The 25927-nt window shown below is 49.3% G+C and overlaps 1 protein-coding gene across 2 annotated transcripts in view; it reads right to left on the bottom strand.

Moving 5' to 3' along the window:
* Positions 1-1374: 1374 nt before the first annotated feature.
* nuak2 (NUAK family, SNF1-like kinase, 2) overlaps positions 1375-25927 on the bottom strand; it is a 49519-nt gene continuing 24966 nt past the window's right edge. Inside the window, exons 3-8 of one of the 2 annotated variants that reach the window (XR_013548863.1) lie at positions 21942-22093; positions 16689-16754; positions 9481-9600; positions 7589-7721; positions 3542-5924; positions 1375-3359 (exon numbers count right to left, since the gene is read on the bottom strand). Coding sequence is in view for 1 of the 2 variants with exons in the window: in XM_078420917.1 (XP_078277043.1) it covers positions 4810-5924; positions 7589-7721; positions 9481-9600; positions 16689-16754; positions 21942-22093 (1586 nt within the window). In the remaining variant the exon portion in view is untranslated. Of the gene's footprint in view, positions 3360-3491; positions 5925-7588; positions 7722-9480; positions 9601-16688; positions 16755-21941; positions 22094-25927 lie in introns of those variants that run through there. The other variant, XM_078420917.1, reaches the window with a different exon arrangement.

Genomic DNA, 25927 nt, shown 5'->3' with positions numbered 1-25927 from the left:
AGCAGGGCAAAAATGCTTTACGGAAAGCCTCTGTTTGTTTTGGCACGCACAAGATGCTTTACAGTATTTGCATACAATTTCACTCCACGCCCTGGCCCATTATCTCGAGAATATTGTGGGGCAATAACCAAGGATGAATTAATTGCAGCATCTATTTATAGACGTAATAATCTAAACCAAACTCATAATGAGGACGCAAAGTGCCGGGGTAACTCAGCAGGTCAGGCAGCATCTCTGGAGAATATGCCACGCTCCACTGCAAAATCGCCCAGCCCCACGCGTGCTCCGAGGATTAAAGTCCTCGCCTGCTCAATCTCCCCCTGCAGCTCAGGACCTCGAGTGCTGGCAACATCCTCGCAAATTCTCTCTGCACGTATTGAGGTGCAATAGCATTTTTCCCCAGAGTAGGGGAAATTGAGAACCAGATTGAGCATAGGTTGAAGACACTTTCTCAAGGTATGCCCACTTTGAAGATGTTCGCCTCCTCTCTCCGGCGAACTTCAGCGAGACCCTCTCTCACTGCTCCCCCTCTGTACTCCCGTGCTCTCCAGGGAATGCTGCCTGACGTGCCGAGTTCTTAAGTCCATAGGTTACAGGGGTAGAATTAAGCCATTCAATCATGGCCGATCTATCTTTCCCTCTCAACCCCATTCTCCTGCCTTCTCCCAATAACCCCTAAACCCGTACTAATCATGAATCTATCAAACTCCACCTCAATAATATCCATCGACTTGACCTCCACAACCCTCTGCGGCAATGAATTCCCACAGATTCTGACTAAAGAAATTCCTCCTCATCTCCTTTCTGAAGGTACGTCCTTTTATTCCGAGGCTGTGGCCTCTGGTCCTGGACTCTCCCACTAGTGGAAACATCCTCTCCACATCCACTCTATCCAGGCCTTTCACTATTTGGTAAGTTCCAAGGTTAAACCATTGAGTGGGAAGCCAGTGGCCCCCTAACTTATACAGGGTATAACCTTGTAATCTGGTTTCCTCCCGCATTGTAGGTTAGTTGGCTTCTGTAAACTGACGGCCAATGTGCAGGATATATCTTGTGTATGGGTGATTGTCGGTCGGCGCGAGCGCGGTGGACTGAAGGGCCTACTTCCATAGAGCTCTTAACGATAGTGGAGTCAGGGGGAATGGGGCGAGGGCAGGAACGGGCTACTGATTGTGGACGATCAGCCATGATCACATTGAATGGCGGTGCTGGCTCGAAGGGCCGAGTGGCCTACTCCTGCAGGCCGAGTGGCCTACTATAGTCTATTGTCCACGTTATGTTTCTAAACTAAACGCCTGTATCCTCTGCACGCACAGTCTAGGTTACTGAAATCCCCAGTTTAATAAAAGAAAAAGAGAAAAAAAATGAATCAGATTTAAGGCAATTTCTTTTATTGTGGCAAATGGAATTTAACCATCTAAAAAAAATAAATTAGCGTTATACAACAAAAACAAAATCACAGATTCTTCAGTCTTGACATTCTGTTTGATACAAATTACTCAGTAATTCAAGGAATACATGTACAAAGCATGTAGTCCACAGCAAGTAGGCACAAGGCAATATATCACATTGCCCCAGCTTCAGTACCTGGGGCATAAGCAAGTCTGAGAACTCATGCTGGACGAGAAACATCGGTGTAAGCACGATTGCACTAATCTCCCATCCATTGATCCCTGCTCTTTGCTTGGAAGATCGTACTCCAGCAACAGATCAACGCCACAAGGCACCATGTTGGGATCGACCTTTGGCTGAGGGTCAATAGTCCAGGTGGATGTCGCTCTATTGTCCCGCACAGCAAAGACACCCACACCTCCCCAATACCTCCACCTCCCAGGAAGTGCAACCAACTGGCGATCTTTAGGCGATGGATCCTTTAGATACTCCCCCCCCACTTCCCGTTCATTTGCAAAACCAAAATTACTGCCTCAATCTGAGCCAAGATGACAGGGCAGTGAATCATCAGAGTCTGGCCTCATGTGGCAATGGTCTGTTTGAATGATGAGGTGTTTTGAGTTTGAGGAAATGGAACAGGTAATTTCTTAGCATCTCCCACACTTCCTCCACTATATCCAGAGTGCGGAAAAGAATAATCTAAGTGGGAGTTGGACCGCTCAGAGTGATGTTGGAATGCAATATCTAATAGCACAGACTCCAAAAGATGAATGAAATCTTTCAAATAAACATTGACAGGTATCTTGCTCGGTAAAGACGTTGAAGGTTATAGAGCAAAGCACGCTTGAGGAGTGAGGTTTGAGGAGGGACTGAATAGATCGTCCTTGTGCTTATGTGCCTTTGCCCATTGAGATTTTCAAAAAAAACCTTCGCTAATCCTCTTCTTCAAATCTCCTCAGCATCTCACATCTCCCTTTGGTCAAGGGACCAAACGAGCTGCTATTTTACCCACAAGGGATCGAAAGTGTGGAAAAGTTGTTGAAGAGCAAACTGCCAGGAGGACCCACAAAGTGGCAAAATAACGGATGATCTTACAACTGCAATGGAAACACTAAGAACCAATTTAAACCCCGACCAATATTTCCCTCTTGCACAATTCAAAAATAAAACTGATAGTTATTGGAATATCTCACAGCATCATTCAAATCTGTTTGTGTATTTAACTCACATATCAAAATGATTTTTTTTAACTTTTGTTTTCCTATAAATTCCATACCAGTCTAGCAGAATGACAATAACTCAAGACACAAAATGCTGGAGTAACTCAGCGGGACAGGCAGCATGTCTGAATAGAAGGAACGGGTGCCGTTTCGGGTCGAGACCTTTCTTCAGTCCCGAAACGTCACCCATTCCTTCTATCCAGAGATGCGACCTGTCCCACCGAGTTACTCCAGCATTTTGTATCTACCTTCGGTGTAAACTAGCATCTGCAGTTCCTTCCTACACAATGACAATAAGTTGTTGCCTTCATCGTAAGGTAGGAAGTCAACTGTTCAAACATTTAAAGGGTTCGTGATCAAATTTCTGCACAGCAATGGTGTCCCAGATAAACTCAGTTGCCTCACATAAATAACACATCGAAAACATTCACAAGAGAACAGAAAGAAAACTAACACATCGCCAGGCTGACTTTGCGATCCTTAAGTCAAAATGTGATAGTTTATTCCAAATTTCGAACAACTAGCTTTTCTTTTTAAAAAACTGCATTGATTCGAATTGGAAAATGAGGGGAAAGGGGCGAGGGGGGGAAGGAAGGGTAGATTCAAGTAGGATTCACATATTCACTCAGAAAACAAGTCCACCAGTCGAAATAACATTCATCCAGTCACAATGGCATGCAACATCACAGCATGTGAATACAATTCAAACAATACAGTAACACAGATATACATGAAGTGCTGGAGTAACTCAGCAGGTCAGGCAGCATCTCTGGAGAGAAGGAATGGGTGACGTTTCGGGTCGAGACCCTTCTTCAGACTGAAGGAGGTTTTGAAAGAGACCTGTCTGAAGGACAGTCCGAAGAAGGGTCTCGACCCGAAACGTTACCCATCCCTTTTCTCCAGAGATGCTGCCTGTCCCGCTGAGTTACTCCAGCATTGTGAGTCTATCCAGCTTCTGTAGTTCTTTCCTACACACGCACAGTAACACAGTCTGAAACAGGAATGTTGAGGAGAGGCCACATTTCCCACCTCCACACTCTACCCCCCTCAGTTTCCCCTCTAAAAAATACAAACTCGACACCCAAATGCGGAACATATCCGAACATTAAAAATATTTTTTCCAACATTATGATCGTGTCTCAATGCCAGACCTTTCCCAGTAACAGGAAGACAGTCAAATAATGCGTGTCACGCGTTAATTCTTCCCCCCAGAGGGGGAGGGGGGGGGGGGGGGAAGGGGGGGAACACAAACACAATTTCCTTGCTGTAATCAATTGGCATCCATTGCAATTTGAAGATTATATTCATTTTTATTACAATTAACTAGTAGAAAAAGAATCTACTTCATTACAATAGTAAACATCTTCGGACTTGGTCTTTTATTTACGCACAGCCAATAGTCTGAAATGGATGAGGAGTGGGTGGTGGGGGGGGGGAACAATAAATTAACTTGCAAAATATATACATGTCTGACACATAAATAGTAAAGTCATTTTTCTCCATGGTACAACTGTTCCATTTCCCTGTACTTATTCTTTTTTTTTGCCAGAGATAAGGTACCCATTTGCTGACCAGCGATCTGAGTGTTTTTAAGTGGCCAAATGCATTGCTGGAATGTACGGATTCTTGTTTTAATGGTGTTTTAACACCACCAGAAATTCTCAACCAAATCCCCTTCAAACCCCTACATATTTGTTTTTGTTAAATAAGAGTCAAAATACGTAGGGAAGGAAGGAAGAAGGGAAGTCTTTCTGCATTCTGTTATTTCCCAAACTTTATCCCCTTGTTTAAATTCACAATCTCATCAACCATCTTTACACAGCTCCTCTGCCTTCCCACTCGGACATCACCGTGCAAGGGTTGAGCAGGTCTCTTTCGAAGCCAAGCCTGTTCCCAATTTAGGGCAATTCCCATATACCTTGCATTAGCAAGAGGTCCAACTGGATTAACAGGGGAGGATAGGTCCCCTTGCACGACACCTCGATTCTCCTACATCCCCTCTCCTTGGTATCACTTCCTAAAGCCTCCATCTTCCTATTGCCACTTTCTCTTCCTCTCAGCTAACTTTGTCTTTGTGACTTTGAGTGTGCATCTGGTCAGCAGCCCTCCCCGCTCGGGTCACGCGGAGAGATGTTGTCAGGACTCCGGGGAGCGGTGGGGAGGGGAGGGGCTGACAAGGCCAGCGAGACTGTCCTATTCAGATCAGCTTGTTGCAGATGGCCACCGCCTTCTTGTACACCTCGGTCACATTGTCCAGGTCGGTGAGGGAGAAGCTGCTGTCGGCCAGGCACTTCATCTTGCAGAGGCGGGGCCTGCAGTCCGTCTCGGCGGCGGCCAGCTGGAGCAGGTCGTCGGCCGAGACGCAGGAGCGCATGGGCCGGCGGCGCCGCTCCTGCCGGCTCTCGGGGAGGTCCAGGCGGTCGAAGGACTCGGAGGACAGGATGCTGTCCTCGCTCACCGCGCTGGCCGGGCAGCCGCGGTGGGACGAGAGGCGGATGTCGGAGAAGGCCAGCTCGTTGAAGGAGCCCAGGCTCCTCAGGGCGTTGGCGGCGGAGGCCACCGCCGAGTCGGCGCTGCCGGAGGAGAACTTGCCGTTCCTCTTGAGGATCCCCTTGCGGAGGGAGGTCTGGTCTCTGGAGTCGTCGTAGGAGTCGCTGTTGGCTCCCGACGCGGCCGCCTGGAAGACGGAGTCCTCGTAGTCCAGCAAGTCCGCCGACTCGCTCTGCTCCGGCGATGAGTAGTACCCGGACTCTCTCTTTGCCGGCTTCTTCAATATGCCCTTCTTGGGGGCGGGGGGGGAGGGGAAGTCGCGCTGCCCACTGGTCACCGCCGAGGGAGAGCTGGAGTCCATGCGAGCGAAGACGTCGTCCTCCAAGGCCGCCGTGTGGCTGACGTTGCCGGCGCTGTGCGAGCGGTGCTCGTGGTTGCTCCTCTTCTTCAGTATCCCCTTGGGCCTCTTCAGCAGACACTTGCCGGGGCTCTCCGAGGCCGGCCCTTCCTGCAGCGAGTGCGAGATGTCGTTCTCCTTCTTCGATTTCTTCAGCGACCTCTGGCGCTCCAGCGGCGAGCTGTGCTGCTTGAAGAAGCAGCGCACCTTGGAGCTGCTCTCGAAGACGATGCGGGAGGAGCGCTGCATCCAGTCCAGGGCCACGGTGGGGGGCGGCTCGCACCCGCACCCCTCCCGCGCGGGCTCCATCTCGCAGATCTGCGACTTGTAGCCCCAGTTAACCCACCAGTGCGTGGCGACATCTTCAATGGTGGCCCGGCGGTCTGGGTTGACCATCAATAACCACCGGATCAGCCCGCAAGCATCTGCAAAGACACGTCACCAAAACCACGTCAGTCACCGCGATATATCAGGCACAGTAAACCCTGGTTTAAAATGACCCTTGGGGGCAAGGAGGGATGGTGTCTGTTATTGCCGATCCTCCGTTATCACCGATTGAGGGAGGACAGGTCCACCACTGATTTTGCGGCACCCTTGGTTACAAAGCCTTGCCAGATTATCCGTTTTGCCGGATCGACAGAGGTCAAGGCTTTTTGGGGGACGGGATATTCTGATAAAGCCGTCCGTGAAAGTCGGCTATGGGAACGAATCTCCAGGGCGCAGGGGGCAAATTCAACCCACTGATCGAATGGGGGTGCAAGCTTGTAGGTCAATTGGCTTCTGCAAATTGCCCCTAGTGTGTAAGATACGAATGTGGGATAACGTAGACCTAGCGCACGGGAGATCCATGTACGGCTTGGACTCGGTGGGCAGAAAGACCTGTTTTAACGCTGTATCTCTAAACTAAACAAATACCCAGCAGCGTATCAACCGTCTAAACTTTTCTACTCCCCGAACCTACTTTAACCTCACCCTCTCCAAATGTACAACACTCTACTCACTTTACAACAAAGGACCTTTTCTTACCTCCAGTCTCACCTCCCCCACCCCCCCCCCTCTACTTTCAGTCTGAAGTAGGGTCCTGACCCGAAACGTCACCCATCCTTTTTCTCCACAGATGCTGCCCGACCCGCTGAGTTACTCCAGCACTTTGAGTCTACCTTGGGTGCAAATAGACATTGTAGAAAGGAACTATCTAAACTGAACCAGCATCCTGAGATGCTGCCTGACCTGCTGAGTTACTCCAGCACTTTGTGAAATAAATACCTTCGATTTGTACCAGCATCTGCAGTTATTTTCTTACACTAAACTGAACCAGTGATCTCCATTGTGAAGGTCAACACAAAATGCTGGAGTAACTCAGCGAGTACAGAGAAGGTTCACCAGATTGATTCCTGGGATGGCAGGACTTTCATATGAAGAAAGACTGGATAGACTCGGCTTGTTCTCGCTGGAATTTAGAAGATTGAGGGGGGATCTTATAGAAACTTACAAAATTCTTAAGGGGTTGGACAGGCTAGATGCAGGAAGATTGTTCCCGAAGTTGGGGAAGTCCAGAACAAGGGGTCACAGTTTAAGGATAAGGGGGAAGTCTTTTAGGACCGAGATGAGAAAGTTTTTTTTCACACAGAGAGTGGTGAATCTGTGGAATTCTCTGCCACAGAAGGTAGTTGAGGCCAGTTCATTGGCTATATTTAAGAGGGAGTTAGATGTGGCCCATGTGGCTAAAGGGATCAGGGGGTATGGAGAGAAGGCAGGTACGGGATACCGAGTTGGATGATCAGCCATGATCATATTGAATGGCGGTGCAGGCTCGAAGGGCCGAATGGCCTACTCCTGCACCTATTTTCTATGTTTCTATGGGTCGGGCAGCATCTCTGCAGAGAAGGAGTGGGTGACGTTTCGGGTCGAGGCCCTTCTTCAGCCTGATCAGATTCCTATCTCCCATTGTGAATTCTCCATTGTGAGCTGCATCCCGCCCACATTCAGTTACACCCACGGCAAAGAGTATTTCGATGGACGTGGAGAAACCTTGGAACAAACTGACATCAGCGAAGATACTCAATGAACCCCGTGTGCCGCTGTTTACCTGAAGGTTTGGTCGGTTTGCGATATTCACCGTTGGTGATCTGTTTGACCAGGTTTTTGTAATCGTGCCCGTCAAAGGGCATGGTGCCATGGACCAGTGTGTAGAGTAGAACGCCCAAGGACCAGCTGTCAACCTGCCAGGGGCAACAACAACATCGCCGTCAATTTGGAGACCAACGAAGAATAAAAGAGAGTATCACAAAACGCTGGAGTAACTCGGCGGGTCAGGCAGCATCTCAGGAGAGAAGGAATGGGTGACGTTTCGGGTATACACTGGAATTTAGAAGGATGAGAGGAGATCTTATCGAAACGTATAAGATTATTAAGGGGTTGGACACGTTAGAGGCAGGAAACATGTTCCCAATGTTGGGGGAGTCCAGAACAAGGGGCCACAGTTTAAGAATAAGGGGTAGGCCATTTAGAACGGAGACGAGGAAAAACTTTTTCAGTCAGAGAGTTGTGAATCTGTGGAATTCTCTGCCTCAGAAGGCAGTGGTGGCCAATTCTCTGAATGCATTCAAGAGAGAGCTGGATAGAGCTCTTAAGGATAGCGGAGTCAGGGGGTATGGGGAGAAGGCAGGAACGGGGTACTGATTGAGAATGATCAGCCATGATCACATTGAATGGCTCGAAGGGACGAATGGCCTCCTCCTGCACCTATTGTCTACTGTCTATTGTCTGCCTGACCCGCTGAGTTACTCCAGCGTTTTGTGACACCTTCGATTTGTACCAGCATCTGCAGTTATTTTCCCCACGAATAAAAGAAAAACTCATCACAATAGACAGCACGGTGGCACAGAGGGAGAGTTGCTGCCTCACAGCGCCAGAGACCCGGGATCGATCCCAACTACTACAGGAGCCGTCTGTACAGAGTTTGTACGTTCTGCCCGTGACCTGCGCGGGTTTTCTCCGAGATCTTTGGCTTCCTCCCACACTCTAAAGACATACAGGTTTGCAGGGTTAATTGGCTTGGCATAAATGTAAATTGTCCCTAGTGTGTGTGGGACACTGTGTGACTCTTGCGTAAGGACCTTTCAGTGTTTGTTGTGGCTGGGCCTATTGAGTGTTATCATCGTTGTGTTAAGTTGGATTAATAGAATTGTTGGTAGTTTGCTGAAAGCCAACACAGTGTAAAATGTCAACATTCATCTTATAAAGGATCGGCCCCATGGATTTATTTCCAAACGCTCTATAATCCGATCTAATATGTTGATTTATATTCAGCTTCGATTGCCCTTTATATGATATGAATTGATTCCAACCCTCAATCAACTTGCATAATGCAACACAATTGCGTGGAATTTCCAATACATAAGCAGGCTAGTTAAATGACAGATACATGGATAGGACAAGTTTAGAGGGAGGTTGGACTAGTGGAGATGGGGCATGTTGGTCGGCATGGGCATGTTGCGTTGAATGGTCTACTTCCATTCTGTATGACTCTGACTCTTTGTCTCAACAAATCTGTACCAAAGGTAGACACAGAGTTCTGGAATAACTCAGTGGGTCAGTCAGTATCCCTGGAGAAAAAGGCTGGGTAATATTTCGGGTCAGGATCCATCATCTGTTGCTACCCGAAACATCACCCATCCCTTTTTGTCCAGAGGTGCTGCCTGACCTTCTCAGTTACTCCAGCACTTTGTGTCTACCTTTGATATAAACCAGCACCTGCTGTTTCCAAATCTATGCCGAAGATGTTTCAAAGATTATACTGAAGAGGGAAAGATAGATCAGCCATGATTGAATGGCAGAGTAGGCTTGATGGGCCGAATGGCCTAATTCTGCTCCTAGAACTTATGGTATCGCCACATCCTAATGGCAGAATGGCCTCCTTCCGTGCTACAATTATTCCAGGATTTATTCCCAGGAATCATTAGAGAGAAAGAATCTCACCTCAGGACCCCTGTACGGCCGCCCATTGACTATCTCCGGAGAAGCATAGAGTGGACTACCACAGAATGTCTGTAAGAATCGGTCGTGGTGGTATAAATTGGACAGCCCAAAGTCAGCAATCTGAAAAGGAAAACAATTTAGAAGGTTAGTAAACCCGAAGCGGATAAGGCTTGAGTTTGAAGAAGGGTTCCAACCCGAAACATCACCGATCCCTTCCCTCCAGAGATGCTGCCTGACCCGCTGAGTTACTCCAGCATTCTGTGTCTATCATCATCATATCATATCATATATATACAGCCGGAAACAGGCCTTTTCGGCCCTCCAAGTCCGTGCCGCCCAGCGATCCCCGCACATTAACACTATCCTACACCCACTAGGGACAATTTTTACATTTACCCAGCCAATTAACCTACATACCTGTACGTCTTTGGAGTGTGGGAGGAAACCGAAGATCTCGGAGAAAACCCACGCAGGTCACGGGGAGAACGTACAAACTCCTTACAGTGCAGCACCCGTAGTCAGGATCGAACCCGAGTCTCCGGCGCTGCATTCGCTGTAAAGCAGCAACTCTACCGCTGCGCTACCGTGCCGCTGAGTTACTCCAGCATTCTGTGTCTATCTTCGGTATAAACCAGCATCTGCAGTTGCTTCCTACACATCATGGTTAAGTCTTCATTAATTCACCCTTTGCAAAGACTTCCCACCATTGATTCCGACCGTTTTTCCGAGACACCGCCTCGGAAAAACGGTCAACATCATCAAAGACTTGTCCCATCCCGGTCATTCCTGCTTTCTCCCTGCTCCTGTCCGGCCGAAGGTACAGAAGCTTTACAGCATCCATCAGCAGACTTATGGACAGCTTCTTCCCCTCCTTTATCATGACACTGAACAACCCTTCCATAAGCTGGGGCACTGTCCAATTCACCTCTAACCCATTGCGGACTTTGGACTTTGTCTATGGAACTGGTGCGCTACAATGTGGAGAAAAGAACTGCAGATGCTGGTTTATACCGAAGATAGACATAGAGTGCTGGAGTAACTCAGCGGGTCAGGCAGCATCTCTGGAGGAAAGGGGATGGGTGCCGTTTCGGGTCGGGACCCTTCTTCAGACTCGAGAGGTAGTCTGAAGAAGGGGTCCTGACCCGAAAAACGTCACCCATCCTTTTTCTCCAGCGATGCTGCCTGACCCACTGAGTTACTCCACCACTTTGCACTGCAATGCTGAGAACCATATTCTGCACTCTGTATCTTCAAAGTTTCAAGGTCTGTTTACTGTCACATGTACCAATTAAGGTACAGTGAAATTTGAGTTACCATACAGCCATACTAAGTGAAAAGCAACCAGACACACAGCCACATAAAGTCAAAATTAAACCATAAACATCCATTCCCCTTTGCGCTACCTATTGCAATTGGTATATCCAGAACAAGGGGCCGCAGTTTAAGAATAAGGGGTAGGCCATTTAGAAATGAGATGAGGAAAAACTTTTTCAGTCAGAGAGTTGTGAATCTGTGGAATTCTCTGCCTCAGAGGGCAGTGGAGGCCAATTCTCTGAATGCATTCAAGAGAGAGCTTGACAGAGCTCTTAAGGATAGCGGAGTCAGGGGGTATGGGGAGAAGGCAGGAACGGGGTACTGACTGAGAATGATCAGCCATGATCACATTGAATGGCGGTGCTGGCTCGAAGGGCCGAATGGCCCCCTCCTGCACCGATTGTCTATCTGATCGGATTGTATAGCTAGCAAAACCAGGATTTTCGCTGTGACTTGGTAGAGGTGACAATAATAAACCCAGGCCAAATCTTAGTCACAATGAAGATTCAAAGGACAATTCTGTGTTGGTGATAAGCTGCACGTAACTTGTGCAGTGTTACTAAAGGACTCAGAACACAAAACAGTGCAGGTTTCTCGATGTTTACTTAGGAGGAGGGTGCTGTGCTTGGAACAGCTCAAGTCAAGGGGAACTGACAGATGGTATGCGTGTTATTACATATTTTATATATCGGGGCAAGTGAAAGTAGAAGAGACTAGATCCTGGTCTGAACTCCACAAGTTCCCAGAAGATCTTCCTGGCTACCGGTCTCCAACATTCCAGCCAGGCACAAGGCCAAGAATAGTTCTCTTTCACTTTCCTACTTTCTACAAAAGCGCTGAGACTGGTTTAACTAGACGGTGGGTGGCCGGCGAGGTGGAGAGAGGGTCATCCATTTGTTCAGTTTAGTTCACTAGATGCAGGAAGATTGTTCCCGATGTCGGGGAAGTCCAGAACAAGGGGTCACAGTTTAAGGATAAGGGGGAAGTCTTTTAGGCCTGAGATGAGAAAGTTTTTTTTCACACAGAGTGGTGAATCTGTGGAATTCTCTGCCACAGAAGGTAGTTGAGGCCAGTTCATTGGCTATATTTAAGAAGGAGTTAGATGTGGCCCTTGTGGCTAAAGGGATCAGGGGGTATGGAGAGAAGGCAGGTACGGGATACTGAGTTGGATGATCAGCCATGATCATATTGAATGGCGGTGCAGGCTCGAAGGGCTGAATGGCCTACTCCTGCACCTATTTTCTATGTTTCTATGTTTCTATGTCACGTGTACCGAGCTTTTGTTGCTTGCTAACCAGTCGGCTATTACAATCGAGTTGCCTACAGTGTACAGAAACATGATAAAGGGAATAACGTTTAGTGCAAGGTAAAGCCAGTAAAGTCCGATCAGGATAGTGCGAGGGTCACCAATGAGGTAGATAGTGGTTCTCTGGTTGTGGTGGGATGATTCAGTTGCCTGATAAGAAACTGGGAAGAAACTGTCCCTGAATCTGGAGGTGTGCGTTTTCACACTTCTGTACCTTTTGCCCGATGGGAGAGGGGAGGAGAGGGAGTGGCCGGGGTGCGACTCGTCCTTGATTATGCTGCTGGCCTTGCCGAGGCAGCGCGAGGTGTAAATGGAGTCAATCGATGGGAGGTTGGTTTGTGCGATGGTCCGGGCTGCTTCCACAACTCCCTGCAATTTCTTGCGGTCTTGGACGGAGCTGTTCCCAAACAGTGCTGCGAGTCGCGTCCCGATAAAATGCTTTCTACGCGGCAACTGTAGAGGTCGGTGAGAGTCGTTGTGAACATGCCGACCTTCCTAAGCGTTGCTATGCTTCTCCCACCAACTCTACCCATACTTAACGAACATGCCTTTGACATCGGCTGTCAACTGGCCTCTGACAATTTGCATCCATGTTTCTGACACACTTTATCTACGTGCACAAGGAGAGCGGAACTGTCCCAGTTACTGCTCTGAAATTCTCCTCGGAACTGTCAGCTTTTATATAGGTTTTGACCCTTGAAATTGTGCGCACTCTCTCATTTAGTATAGCTTAGAGAGGCAGCAAGGAAACAGGCCCTTATCCGCACTCTAGCACTATCCCACACACACTGGAGCCAACTTACATTTATGACAAGCCAATTAACCTACACACCTGTACGTCTTTGGAGTGCGGGAGGAAACCAAAGATCTCGGAGGAAACCCACGCAGGGAGAACATACAAACTCCGCACAGACAAGCACCTGTGGTCAGGATCGGTCCCGAACCTCTGGCGCTGTAAGGCAGCAACTCTACCGCTGCGCCACCGTCACACCCAACTAAGACTATTATATACTAACACGAGTACCTCGGTACACATGACAATAAACTAAACTCAAAGCTCAATACTCAAGCCGAAAGTAGTTCGGCAGCAGAGACCAGGGGGAGTGTGTGTGTGTGTGTGTGTGTCTGTGTGTGTGTGTCTGTGTGTGCGTGTGTGTGTGCGTGTGTGTGTGCGTGTGCGTGTGCCTGTGTGCGTGTGCCTGTGTGCGTGTGCCTGTGTGCGTGTGCCTGTGTGCGTGTGCCTGTGTGCGTGTGTCTGTGTGCGTGTGTCTGTGTGCGTGTGTCTGTGTGCGTGTGTGCGTGTCTGTGTGCGTGAGTCTGTGTGTGTCTGTGCGTGTGTGTGTGTGTGTGTGTGCGTGTCTGTGTGTGTGTGTGTGTGCGCGTGTCTGCGTGTGTGCATGTGTGTGCGCGTGTCTGCGTGTGTGTGTGTGCGCGTGTCTGCGTGTGTGTCTGTGTGTGTGTGTGTGTGTGTGTGTGTGTGTGTGACATGGCAGCTCTTTTTAGTCAGTAGAGCATTCGAACTTCCTAAACCTCAAAAACGGACATCGAACAATTCCTGCAGTCACACTGCACTGATGAAAACTCTGTGGATTCAAATGATATTTTGGCACCAATCTCATTCTGTAACCACCATAAAATGAAACTGAAAACATTTCCTACAAATGACCTCTTTAACATTGTGTCTTCTGAAGGGAGCGAGAAGCAGGAATTTCCCCGCGAGGGAGGACCTTTATCTTTTCTGTCCGCTCTTGCAGTGACCTCAAAGTTCAATATTTTCACATTTCAAGCCATTTTAAAAATTAACCCAGAAAGTCAAGTAGCGGAGAGGGAGGGCAACGGTCATGGGATGTCCAGATTAGGGACGTAAAATATAAACGGCATTGGAACGCGGGTAGATCAAGATGGTGGAAAGCAGGGAAAATTACAACTAACGCAAACATAGGTACTTTTGCGGGGATTTCTACTTGAAGGGGAAAAGTACACAAAAACACATGGAACAGAGGTGGAGCAAGCTATTGAACTGATCACGCTTGCTCTCGATTGTAATCGTGTATTGTATCTCCCTCCGCTGGCTGGTCAGCACGCAACAAAAACTCTTCACTGTTCCTTTAAAACTGAGGTGAGAAAAAACGTTTTCACCCAGAGAGTTGCGAATTTGTGGAATTCTCTGCCGCAGAAGGCAGCGGAGGCCAATTCATTGGATGAATTTAAAAGAGAGTTAGATAGAGCTCTAGGGGCTAGTGGAATCAAGGGATATGGGGAGAAAGCAGGCACGGGTTACTGATTGTGAATGATCAGCCATGATCACAATGAATGGCGGTGCTGGCTCGAAGGGCCAAATGGCCTCCTCCTGCACCTATTTTCTATCTTTACCTCAGTACATGTGACAGTAAATTAAACTAACTTTCTCAGGAGAGAATGGGAAGAAGGGTCGAAGAAGCGTCTCGACTCGAAACGTCGTCCATTCCTTCTCTCCTGAGATGCTGCCTGACCTGCTAAGTTACTCCAGCATTTTGTGAATAAATACCTTCGATTTGTACCAACATCTGCAGTTATTTTCTTAAACTAACTTTCTCAATCAGTGATCGCAGATGATCCTTTACCTAAATGCCATAATATCTCAAAATTCTGTACTAATTCTCAATTCCAGAATATCCCCAAATCTTAATGTTCTCCTTGTAGAGTCATAGAGCCACACAGCATGGAAATAGACCCTTCGGCTCAACTTGCCCATGCTACCCAAGATACTCCATCTACTCTGATCCTACATACCCACATTTGGCACATATTCCTCTAAACCTTTCCTACCCTGTGGGAGAGAGCAGAGAGGGGTTTTGGGGGGGGGGGGGGGGGGGTGGGGGAGGGATGGAGAAAGGAGGGGGAAGGGGAGAAAAAAACTCAACACATAGAAATGGGGGCGCAGCGGTATAGTTGCTGCCTTACAGCGCCAGAGACCCGGGTTGGATCCTGACCACGGGTGCTGTCTGTGCGGAGTTTCCACATTCTCCCCGTGACCTGCGTGGACTTTCTCCGGGCGCTCCCGTTTCCTCCCACATTCCAAAGGCGTACGGGTTTTGTAGGTTAATTGGCTTCTGTAAAACTGCGTGCGGTGGGTAGTGCTACTGTACGGGTGGTCGACAGTTGGCACGGACTCGGTGGGTCGAAGGGCCTGTTTCCACACTGTAATTTCTAAACTAAATAGGCAAGGCCAATTAATCACTGTAAAGGAAACCCGAGCTCTCGGCTGTAGGGAGAGAATGTTGGGTGGTCCCGAACAATAGGTAGCCCTTGATAACAAGCAGTTGTGACCACGGTTTCCATTCCAATAAGCCCGAGTAGGTGGCCCCTGATGATAAATCTATACAGAGGATGATTTAGTAGTTTGGAGGGGGGTGGAGAAGAGAGCGAGAGAGATTGCCACGACATTGAAGAGACTTTTTTGCAGACAAAAGGTCAAATGAATAGAGAGATTGGGTAAGTGATCAGAATGGTTGAGTTGGGAGTGTTTGCTCAGTTGCTAGGCGGCTGTGTTTGTTACATTCACCTTTATAGATGCCATCACAAAACAATTTCATTATTGCCTTCTTCCTTATTGCAAGGAGTTACTATTTTAACCAGCTCTGTCGTGTAAATAGAACTTACTGAACAATGACTGAAAGAGTCAGAAGCAAAGAGCAATATAGAACAGCACTCTGCGCACGCAAACCATGTTTAGTTTTTTAGTTTCGTTTTAGAGATACAGTTTTGAGAGATTAGGTCTAACGTGTCTGTTCAGTTTAGTTTAGATTAGAGATACAGCGTGGAAACATGCCCTTCGGCCCACCGAGTCCGTGCCGACCCGTACGCGAGCACTTACTATCCTACACACGAGGGACGATTTACAGAAGCCAATTAACTTACAAACCTGCTTCTCTGTGGAATGCGGGAGGAAACCAGAGCACCCGGAGAAAACCCGCACGGTCACGGGGAGAACGTACAAACTCTGTGCAGACAGCAGTCAGGATTGTACCCGGGTCTCGGAGGCTGAAAGGCAGCAACTTGCGCGCGTGCGTGCGTGCGTGCGTGCGTGCGTGTGTGTGTGTGTTTGTCCCTCTCCGAACAAAATAAATACCATTGGCAGCACTGAATACAGTTCTTGGAGGTTTGTAGGGATTATTAATGTTCCATTAAACAATCAGGAGTACAACATCCTCGTTAGAGACAAAGCAGGGACAGAACCGCAGGTGCTGGTTAAGAACATAAAGTGCTGGAGTAACTCAGCAGGTCAGGCAGCATCCCAGGAGAAGACGGATAGGTAAAGGACACAAACTGCTGGAGAAACTCCGCAGCTCAGGCCGCATCTCCGGAGAGCGTGGGTGGGTGACATTTCAGACTGAGGAAGGGTCTCGACCCGAAACGTCATCTATCCATGTTCTCCCGAGAAGCTGCCTGGCCTGCTGAGTTACTCCAGCACTTTGTGTTCTCTTTGGATACAGTTTCCCCCCCCCCGTGTATAAAGTCAGAAACATTGAATTCCTTGGGTTCACCCCAGCATCTACAGTTCGGGGAACACGGCGCTACGAAACTCTGGCAAAGTGCTCCTTCTCACCTTCACATTTCCAGTGGCGTCTAACAAGATGTTCTCCAATTTCAAATCCCGATGCACAATCCCATTCTGAAAAACAGGACGATCCAAGAGCGTTTTAGTCAACGAATACCCGAAACGGAACAATAAAATTCTCACTCGCATCAGCACAACACAACAGATATGCAAACAGAGAAGCCTGAAGAATGGTCCCGACCCGAAACATCGCCAATCCTCTTCCTCCGGAGATGCTGCCTGACCCGCTGAGTTACTCCAGCGCTTTGTGTCTATCTTACGCAAACATGGTAAGCAGCAAACACCATAATAAACAACAAAGATGGACACAGAGTGCTGGAGTAACTCAGGGGGTCAGGCAGCATCTCTGGAGAAAAGGACGTGGTGATGTTTCAAGTCGAGACCCTTCATCATAAAAGTTCAGTTTATTTTTAAAAAACCCAATAATTGTACAAAGCCAAAATCACAGCCCCCAAGTCTGTGTAGTTTGGAGCTTATTTGTAGTGTTTAATAGCATGATGGTTGTGGGGAAGAATCTGCCCCTGAACCTGGACATTAGTTTTCAGGCTCCTGTACCTTCTACCTGATGGCAGGGGTGAAATGAGAGTGCAGCCAGGGTGGTATGGGTCCCTGATGATGTTGGCTGCCTTTTTGAGATAGCGCCCCCTGCAGATAGACCCTTTGATGGTGGGGAGGTCAGTACCCGCGATGGACCGTGGATTTGACCGAAACAAGAACGTGAATTTTCAGCTGAATTCCATTCAACAGCGAGATGCAGGAAAAATGTTCCCAATGTTGGGCGAGTCCAGAACCAGGGGCCACAGTCTTAGAACAAAGGGGAGGCTATTTAAAACTGAGGCGAGGAGGAACTTTTTCACCCAGAGAGTTGTGAATTTGTGGAATTCTCTGCCACAGAGGGCAGTGGAGGACAAATCCACTGTGGATGGATTTAAGAGAGAGTTAGATAGAGCTCTAGGGGCTAGTGGAATCAAGGGATAGAGGGAGAAGGCGGGCACGGGTTATTGATTGTGGACGATCAGCCATGATCACAATGAATGGCGGTGCTGGCTCGAAGGGCCGAATGGCCTCCTCCTGCACCTATTTTCTATGTTTCTAAATCTGTTCACAGACTACTGGACGTATTTCTGCATTCATCTTGGCTTGACTTTAGAGATACAGCGTGGAAACAGGACACTTCAGCCCATTGTGTCCTCATTGACCAGCGACATTAGCGTACACTAGCGCTATCCTACACACACACACACACACGCGCACACACACACACGCGCACACGCACACACGGGACAAATTGCAAGTTTTACCGAAGCCAATTAACCTACAAACCTGCACATCTTTAGAGTGTGGGAAGAGAGCGAAGCTGCCGGGGGAAACCCACGCAGGTCACAGGGAGAACGTGCAAACTCCGTACAGGCAGCACCCGTAGTCAGGATCGAACCTCGGTGTCTGACGCTGTAAAGCAGCAACTCTACCGCTGCGCCACCGTGCCGCCCTTTACTGCAGCCAGTGGGAGCACAGATTGGCAGGTTCCCTCCATGGCGTGAGATTGAGGTGCAGTCCCGATTCGAGACGGTCTCTGAGCTCCCGCGGAGACAGGAATATCTGTCATTGTCCGATCGTGCACACTGCTGTCACACGGCGTGTGGCCTCTCCATAGTGCTGGTCTCCCTGGCTTCAGGCAGCCGGCTACAAGCGGAGCAGACAGACGGGGAGACTGGCTGGGACCTCCCTCAAAGTTCAGGATATCTACAGGCAGAACCAGGGGAGGGAATCAGCCGCCCGCTGCTTATCGGAGGAAGTCCAGCCAAAAGCACTTGGCTTCCTTCCCTGCTGGTAGCCAGAGCGCAAACACTTCAGCATCTTGCCAGCCCATCGCCCGGCCTGTAGTAGCGAGCCGCCCCTTCCCCTTCCCCCCCCCTCACTCCCAAAGACACTGTTTCCTATTCACTCCCTCTTCTCCCCTCTCCCGTCAGGCAAGAGGTGGGCGGCACGGTGGCGCAGCGGTAGAGTTGGTGCCTCACAGCGCCGGAGACCCGGATTCGATCCTGACTACGGGTGCTGTCCGTAGGGAGTTTGTACGTTCTCCCTGCGTGGGTTTTCTCCGAGATCTTTGGTTCCCCCTCCCCGCGCTCGAAAGACGTGCAGGTGTGTAGGTTAATTGGCGTGGTATAAATGAAAATTTGTCCCCAGTGAGTGTAGGATAGTGGTAGCGCGCGGGGATCGCTGGTCGGCGCGGTCTCTCCCCGTGACCTGCGCGGGTTTTCTCTGGGACTTCCGGTTTCCTCTCACACTCCAAAGACGTGCAGGTTTGTAGGTTAATTCCCTTCAAGTCGTCTCTGGTGTGTGTAGGATGGTGCTAGTGTACGGGGATCGCTGGTCGACATGGACTCAATGGGCCGAAGAGCCCGTTAACACGCTATATGTCTAAACAAAAGCAAACTAGACTAGACCAATCTAAATGTCAATTCACTTTTCCCAATGTGCAGCATCTGTAAACTAATACTAAACTAAACTATAGCTCTTGGTCTGAAAAACGTCAAGCGATCTCCAACATTAGCCATCCTGCGAAGTAGACTTCTGATTTTTACTATCCAGACGGAAAATACCCTGCTGAAGAAAGGTCTCGACCCGCAACGTCACCCATTCCTTCTCTCTCCCGAGACGCTGCCTGTTCCGCTGAGTTACTCCAGCATTCTGTGTCTCCCTTCGATTTAAGCCAGCATCTGCAGTTTTATTTCCCTACTGAAAATATCCTCTGTCCCAAACAATTTAGTCCTTAGATAAGCGTAGGAAGGAACTGCAGATGCTCGTTTAAAGTTCTTCAGTTTGAAGGGTCTCGACCTGAAACAGCACACATTCCTTTTCGTCAGAGATGCTGTCTGACCCGCTGAGTTACTCCAGCTTTTTGAGTCTATCTTTGGTCTTTAGCTATGCAGACAGGTTCCTGATTTCCCCCACCCACACACACACACACACACACAGAAAAAAAAAAAGAGGAAATGGTTTTCATGCACGCACACCCTACCAAATCCTGTTAACATTTTAACACACCTTAAAGAGATCAGCCATCAATCTTTTCTTCTTCCCAAGTGAATACAAGTCAAGTTTATGCAAGCTACTCCCCTGGGTGGGCTGTGTGGGTTGGGGGTGGGGAGGGGAGTGGTGGGGAGGGGGTCCACAGGGACATCTGCCAAAAGGCTTCGATCCAGATCACTACTTTGTCACCTTCACAGGGAAACATATGTGGTGAGACCGAGGGAGGAGGGGGTTGTGGTGTTAGACTCTTCCAATTGTGGAGAACGCTGCCAATACAAACTGTGTGGATCGCACAAGATGGAAACGCAGACCAGACCAGACCACACCTGACGTGGGCAGGAGTGGAGGGGACGGAAAATACTCTAATGCTTTTTAATTAGAAGTAAAAACATTTCTCGATCTTGGATATTCTCAGCTCGGGTTTCAATAGACGCAGAGACACACACACACACACACACACACACACACACACACACACACACACACACACACACAAAAATCGGCTCTCCCATGCATTCCTAAGCTTTATATTCAACTCGACAATGAACTTGGCGGCATTCCGGCTGGTCTAATTATCCCGAGAAGGATACGGCTCGAGTTACACATGAAACAAAAAAAAGAGTGAAGGGGGAAGGGGGGGTAAGAAAAGAATACTTTGCTGCTACGCTTGGTCTGGTTCAGAACAGGCACACATTACTTTGACAACACTGTGACCTCGTTACAAAAGGGCTGCGTCTCAGGGGATTTTGGACACTGGAACAGTCAAGGACTTCACTCCTTAACTCTCACTGTCCACCCATCTACCCACAGAACCCGGGATTCTCAGACCTAACAGCAGGATGTGTCTCTGTGTGTGTGTCTGTGTGTGTGTCTGTGTGAGTCTGTCTCTGTCTGTGTGTGTGTGTGTCTGTCTGTGCGTGTGTGTGTGTGTGTGTGTGTATCTGTCTGTGTGTGTCTGTCTCTGTCTGTGTGTGTGTGTGTGTCTGTGTGTGTGTGTCTGTGTGTGTGTGTGTCTGTCTGTCTGTCTGTGTGTGTGTGTGTGTCTGTCTGTGTGTGTCTCTGTGTGTGTGCGTGTGTATCTCTCTGTGTGTGTGTGTGTCTGTGTGTGTGCGTGAGTCTGTCTGTCTGTCTCTGTCTGTGTGTGTGTGTGTCTGTCTGTGTGTGCGTGTCTGTGTGTGTGTGTGTGTGCGTGTGCGTGTGTGTGTCTCTGTGTGTGTGTGTGTGTGTGTCTGTGTGTGTGCGTGTAGGAACTGCAGGTGCTGGTTTAAACCGAAGAGACACACAAAATGCTGGATTAACTCAGCGGGACGGGCAGCATCTGTGGAGAGGAGGAACGAGTTGCGTTTCGGGTCGAGGTCTGAGGAAGGGTCTCGGCCTGAAACGTCGCCCACTCCTTCTCTCCAGAAACGCTGCCTGCCCCGCCGAGCGACTGCAGCTTTTTGTGTCTAGCAGGATGTATGTTTTCCAGCAAGATCCAAGTCACGCTCGCCAGAGGCAAGGGCCTGTGTCTGGGAATTCACACACGCCTGCATCTCACTTATTAGCAAGCCAAGAGGCCACGTTCTATTTAAAACAGAATATTATCAGTCCAACCAGTGACTTGATCCGCAAGGAATCTGGTTACACCTAAGATGACTGTTTCAAAACAACCTGGTTGCCATTAGATTTTTATTAGAAATGCACTGTGCACGCCAGTTAAAGGTTGGACTTTTGTTGTTTTATTTTGTTATGTCCTCCTCCCTCCCTCTCTGCAATTTAGCTTCACCTCGCTGGAACCGAATCTGCAAATTAACCGTGACAGGGTCAGGGCGGAGCGAGAGAGAGAGAGAGAGAGAGAGAGAGAGAAAGTGAAAGGAAGAAGTGGAAGGGGGGGAGGGGGAGGGGGTGAAAGGGAGCCGGGACAAGTGAGAATGAAAGTGCATTGTGCGTACATATGTGCAAGGTTTACGTTCGGCTGCTGGGAGCTGCAGAGTGATAATAACCCGGATCACTGAGAGTCCATTCTCTGCCACCCACCCATCCATCCATCCACCCACACAAACACACAGCCAGCCAGCCATCCATCCACCCACCCACCCACACACACAAACACACAGCCAGCCAGCCATCCATCCACCCACCCACCCACCCACCCACACAAACACACAGCCAGCCAGCCAGCCAGCCAGACAAGCTGTACACCAGATGCTGCCCCAACAACACACATACCTCGTGACAATAATAAATAGCAGACACAATCTGCCGGATGAAATGCCGGGCTTCATGCTCAGTCAGGCTTTGCTTCTCGTAGATGAAGTCATAAAGGTCGCCTTTGCTGGCATACTCCATGATGATGACAATCTTATCCTTGTTCTCGAAGACTGGGGGAACAAAACAAAAAAATAAACAATCGAAAGTCAGTGGCCCGTTCCTTCTCCCCAGCGAACCCGCAGAGTGACTCCAGCATTTCTGTGTCTACGTCAATTGAAAGAAGCCCCTTGTTCGTAGAAAGTTGCGGCTGTGTGGCATTCTGCAGAAACAGGAATGTGGGGAGGGGGGGGGGGGGGACAAACATGGTGGCCCGGTGAGAGAGTTGTGGGTCCGCGCCGACCGGCGATCCCCGCACACTAACACTGTCCTACACGCGCTCGGGACAATTAGCAATTATACCCAGCCAATTAGCCTACAAGCCTCTAGGTATTTGGACTGTGGGAGGAAACCCGAGCACCCGGAGAAAACCCACACGGTCACGGGGAGAACGCACAAACTCCGTACAGACAGCACCCCTAGTCAGGATCGAACCCGGGTCTCCGGCGCTGTAAGGCAGCAACTCTACCGCTGCGCAACCCAGCGATTGTAATACGTGATTGTAGATCGACTTCTGTGGCTGGCACGCAAATAGTCACCTGGGTTATAGGGTCTTACAGCGTGGAAACAGGCCCTTCGGCCCAACCTGCCCACATCAGCCAACACGTCCCAGCTACACTAGTCCCACCTGCCGGCGTTTGGACCATCTCCCTCCAAACCTGTCTCCAAATCCATGTACCTGTCTAACTACTTCTTAAACGTTGGGATGGTCCCAACGTTTGGGATTGTCCCAAGGGTTGGCCGCCATCTTGGAAGCAAATTGCGGGTGCTCCTGAAATTTGCCGAGATCCCGTTCACAGCAACTGACCACACTTTCTCCCCACCCACCCTCCATGTCAGCGAGAGGCCACAAGAGAAACATTACAGCCTCCACCCCTGTTGTTCGCGCGAACCTGAAATAAAAACATTCCAGTGCACAATAATATAATCACACAGAAGGGTGGGTGGCTCATAGTTTTTCCCCCGCATCATAGAGCAAAGGGCCAGGAAACACCCTCTCTCAAAAAATACGTAGAGGGAAGAATGCATTCCCCACGTCATTCAAAGGCAGGCCACTAATTTTAGCTCAACAGTCAAGAAACATCTCACAAAAAACAAATTCACATGCAAGGTTGGGTCTCCACAATGTGAGGCCAGTGGTATGCACGCACCATGTGTCTGGAGTCCACCGGCTCAAATCAATTAGAAGATTATTAGATTAGAACTTGCAATCTTGCAATGCTTTCTAACGCAGCAGGAAATACCAAGGAGCTTTGCGCTGCATTCCAGCAACCAAATCTAACAGCGGAGGCTTTGGGAAGGGTGTCGAAGGCTTTAGGAGCATCTTTAATGTGAAGAGGCAAAGACATTTATCTGACCGAAGCCCCATTTGGCCGAAGATAGACACAAAAATGCAGGAGTAATTCAGTGGGTCAGGCAGCATCTCTGGAGGAAAGGAACCAGTGTAGCTGGGACATGTTGGCTGATGTGGGCAAGTTGGGCCAAAGGGCCTGTGTCCATCTCCTGCCGAGATCCTTCTTCAGACCTGAAATGTCACATGTTCCTTTTCTCCAGAGAGGCTGCCTTGACCCTTTGAGTTACTCCAGCACTTTGTCTTCCAGCATCCAGTTCCTTCCTGCACCTCAGGACACTGGCAAAGACACAGGGGTGGAATACAATGGATCTTGGGGGCAGCACAGTGGTAAAGTTGCTGCCTTACAACACCAGAGACCCGGGTTCGATCCTGACAACGGGCGCTGTCTGTGCGGAGGTTTGTACGTTCTCCCCGTGACCACGTGGGTTTTCTCCGGTTTCCTCCCACGCTCCAAAGGCGTACAGGTTTGTAGGTTAATTGGCTTCGGTAAAGATTGTAAATTGTCCCTAGTGTGTGCTAGCATGATGGGGATCGCTTGTTAGCATGGACTTTTTTTAGATTTTAGATTTAGAGATACAGCGCAGAAACAGGCCCTTCGGCCCACCGGGTCCGCGCCGCCCAGCGATCCCCGCACACTAACACTATCCTACACCCACTAGGGACAATTTTTATTTATTTTTAACATTTTGCCCAGCCAATTAACCCGCATACCTGTACGTCTTTGGAGTGTGGGAGGAAACCGAAGATTTCGGAGAAAACCCACGCAGGTCACGGGGAGAACGTACAAACTCCGCACAGATGGCGCCCGTAGTCAGGATCGAACCCGAGTCTCCGGCGTTGCATTCGCCGTAAGGCAGCAACTCTACCGCTGCGCCACCGTGCCGCCCGCGTTTCTGCTCGTGTTTTGTACAACGCTATGGCAATAATCTACTCGAGGAGATATCATCAGAAAGTCACTGTGTCCATGGACATTGCTTCTTATTTGATGACCTGGTTATAAGGTCATAAGGTCGTATGTGATAGGAATAGAATTGGGCCATTCGGCCCATCCACTCCGCTATTCCATCATGGCTGATCCACCTCTCCTTCCTAACCCCATTCCCCTGCCTTCTCCCCATAACTTCTGACAGCAGGCTCATACAATGGAGATCTGTCTGCGGTTGCAGAGAGCCGTCAGCAGAGGAGGTTTACCAAGAATGATCCCAGGGATAATTGGGTTAACGTATGATAAGCGTTTGACGGCACTGGGCCTGCACTTGCTGGAGTTTAGAAGGATGAGGGGGGAACTCGTTGAAACTTACCAAATAGAGAAAGGCCTGGATAGAGTGAATGTGGAGAGGATGTTTCCACTAGTGGGAGAGTCTAGGACCAGTGGTCACAGCCTCAGAATAAAAGGACATTCCTTTAGGAAGGAGATGAGGAGGAATTTCTTTAGTCAGAGGGTGGTGAATCTGTGGAATTCATTGCCACAGACGGCTGTGGAGGCCAAGTCAATGGATATTGTTAAGGCAGAGATTGACAGATTTTTGATTAGTGCGGGTGTCAGGGGTTATGGGGAGAAGCAGGAGAATGGGGTTGAGGTGGATCAGCCATGATTGAATGGCGGAGTAGATTTGATTTGTGTGTGTGTGCATGTGTCTGTGTGTTTGTGTCTGTGTGTTTGTCTGTGTGTGTGTGTCTGTGTGTGTGTGTCTGTGTGTGTGTCTGTGTGTTTGTCTGTGTGTGTGTGTCTGTGTGTGTGTCTGTGTGTGTGTCTGTGTGTGTGTCTGTGTGTGTGTCTGTGTGTGTGTCTGTGTGTGTGTGTCTGTGTGTGTGTCTGTGTGTGTGTCTGTGTGTGTGTGTGTGTGTCTGTGTGTGTGTCTGTGTGTGTGTGTGTGTGTCTGTGTGTCTGTGTGTGTGTGTCTGTGTGTGTGTGTCTCTGTGTGTGTGTGTGTGGTAGATCAGCCATGATTGAATGGCGGAGTAGTTTCGATGGGCCAAATGGCCTAATTCTGCTCCTATCACTTATGAACATGAACAAGTGGCAGCCATTGGCCGAGTGGGGCTTGCTTACAACAAGGAGCAGAAGCTGGAGAAAGGGGACATGATCCGAACAAGTGGAAGCTGTCCTCATTTACAACCAATGGAGTCGTGGCAGCACTGGGAACTCGGTGCGATTGGAGGGAGATCGAACAAAGGAATGAATGCGAAGCAGCGAGAAAGAATGTGAAACTTCACCAAACACTCCAACCTTGGAGAAGGTCAGCAATTTCCCCTTGGCCGGGCCTTTGTTAAAAACACCAAACAAGCATCAGGTTTGTGGCATCTCCTGCTACAGAGAGAGGGAGAGAGGGCGAGGGAGCGGGCGTGAGAGGGAGCGGGCGTGAGAGGGAGCGGGCGCGAGAGGGAGAGGGGGCGAGAGGGAGAGGGGGCGAGAGGGAGAGGGGGCGAGAGGGAGAGGGGGCGAGAGGGAGAGGGGGCGAGAGGGAGCGGGGGGCGAGAGGGAGAGGGGGGC

Source organism: Rhinoraja longicauda, chromosome 24 (assembly GCF_053455715.1).
Source record: "Rhinoraja longicauda isolate Sanriku21f chromosome 24, sRhiLon1.1, whole genome shotgun sequence".
Classification (NCBI taxonomy): Eukaryota; Metazoa; Chordata; class Chondrichthyes; order Rajiformes; family Arhynchobatidae; genus Rhinoraja; species Rhinoraja longicauda.
This window is presented reverse-complemented; position numbering and strand designations above follow the sequence as displayed.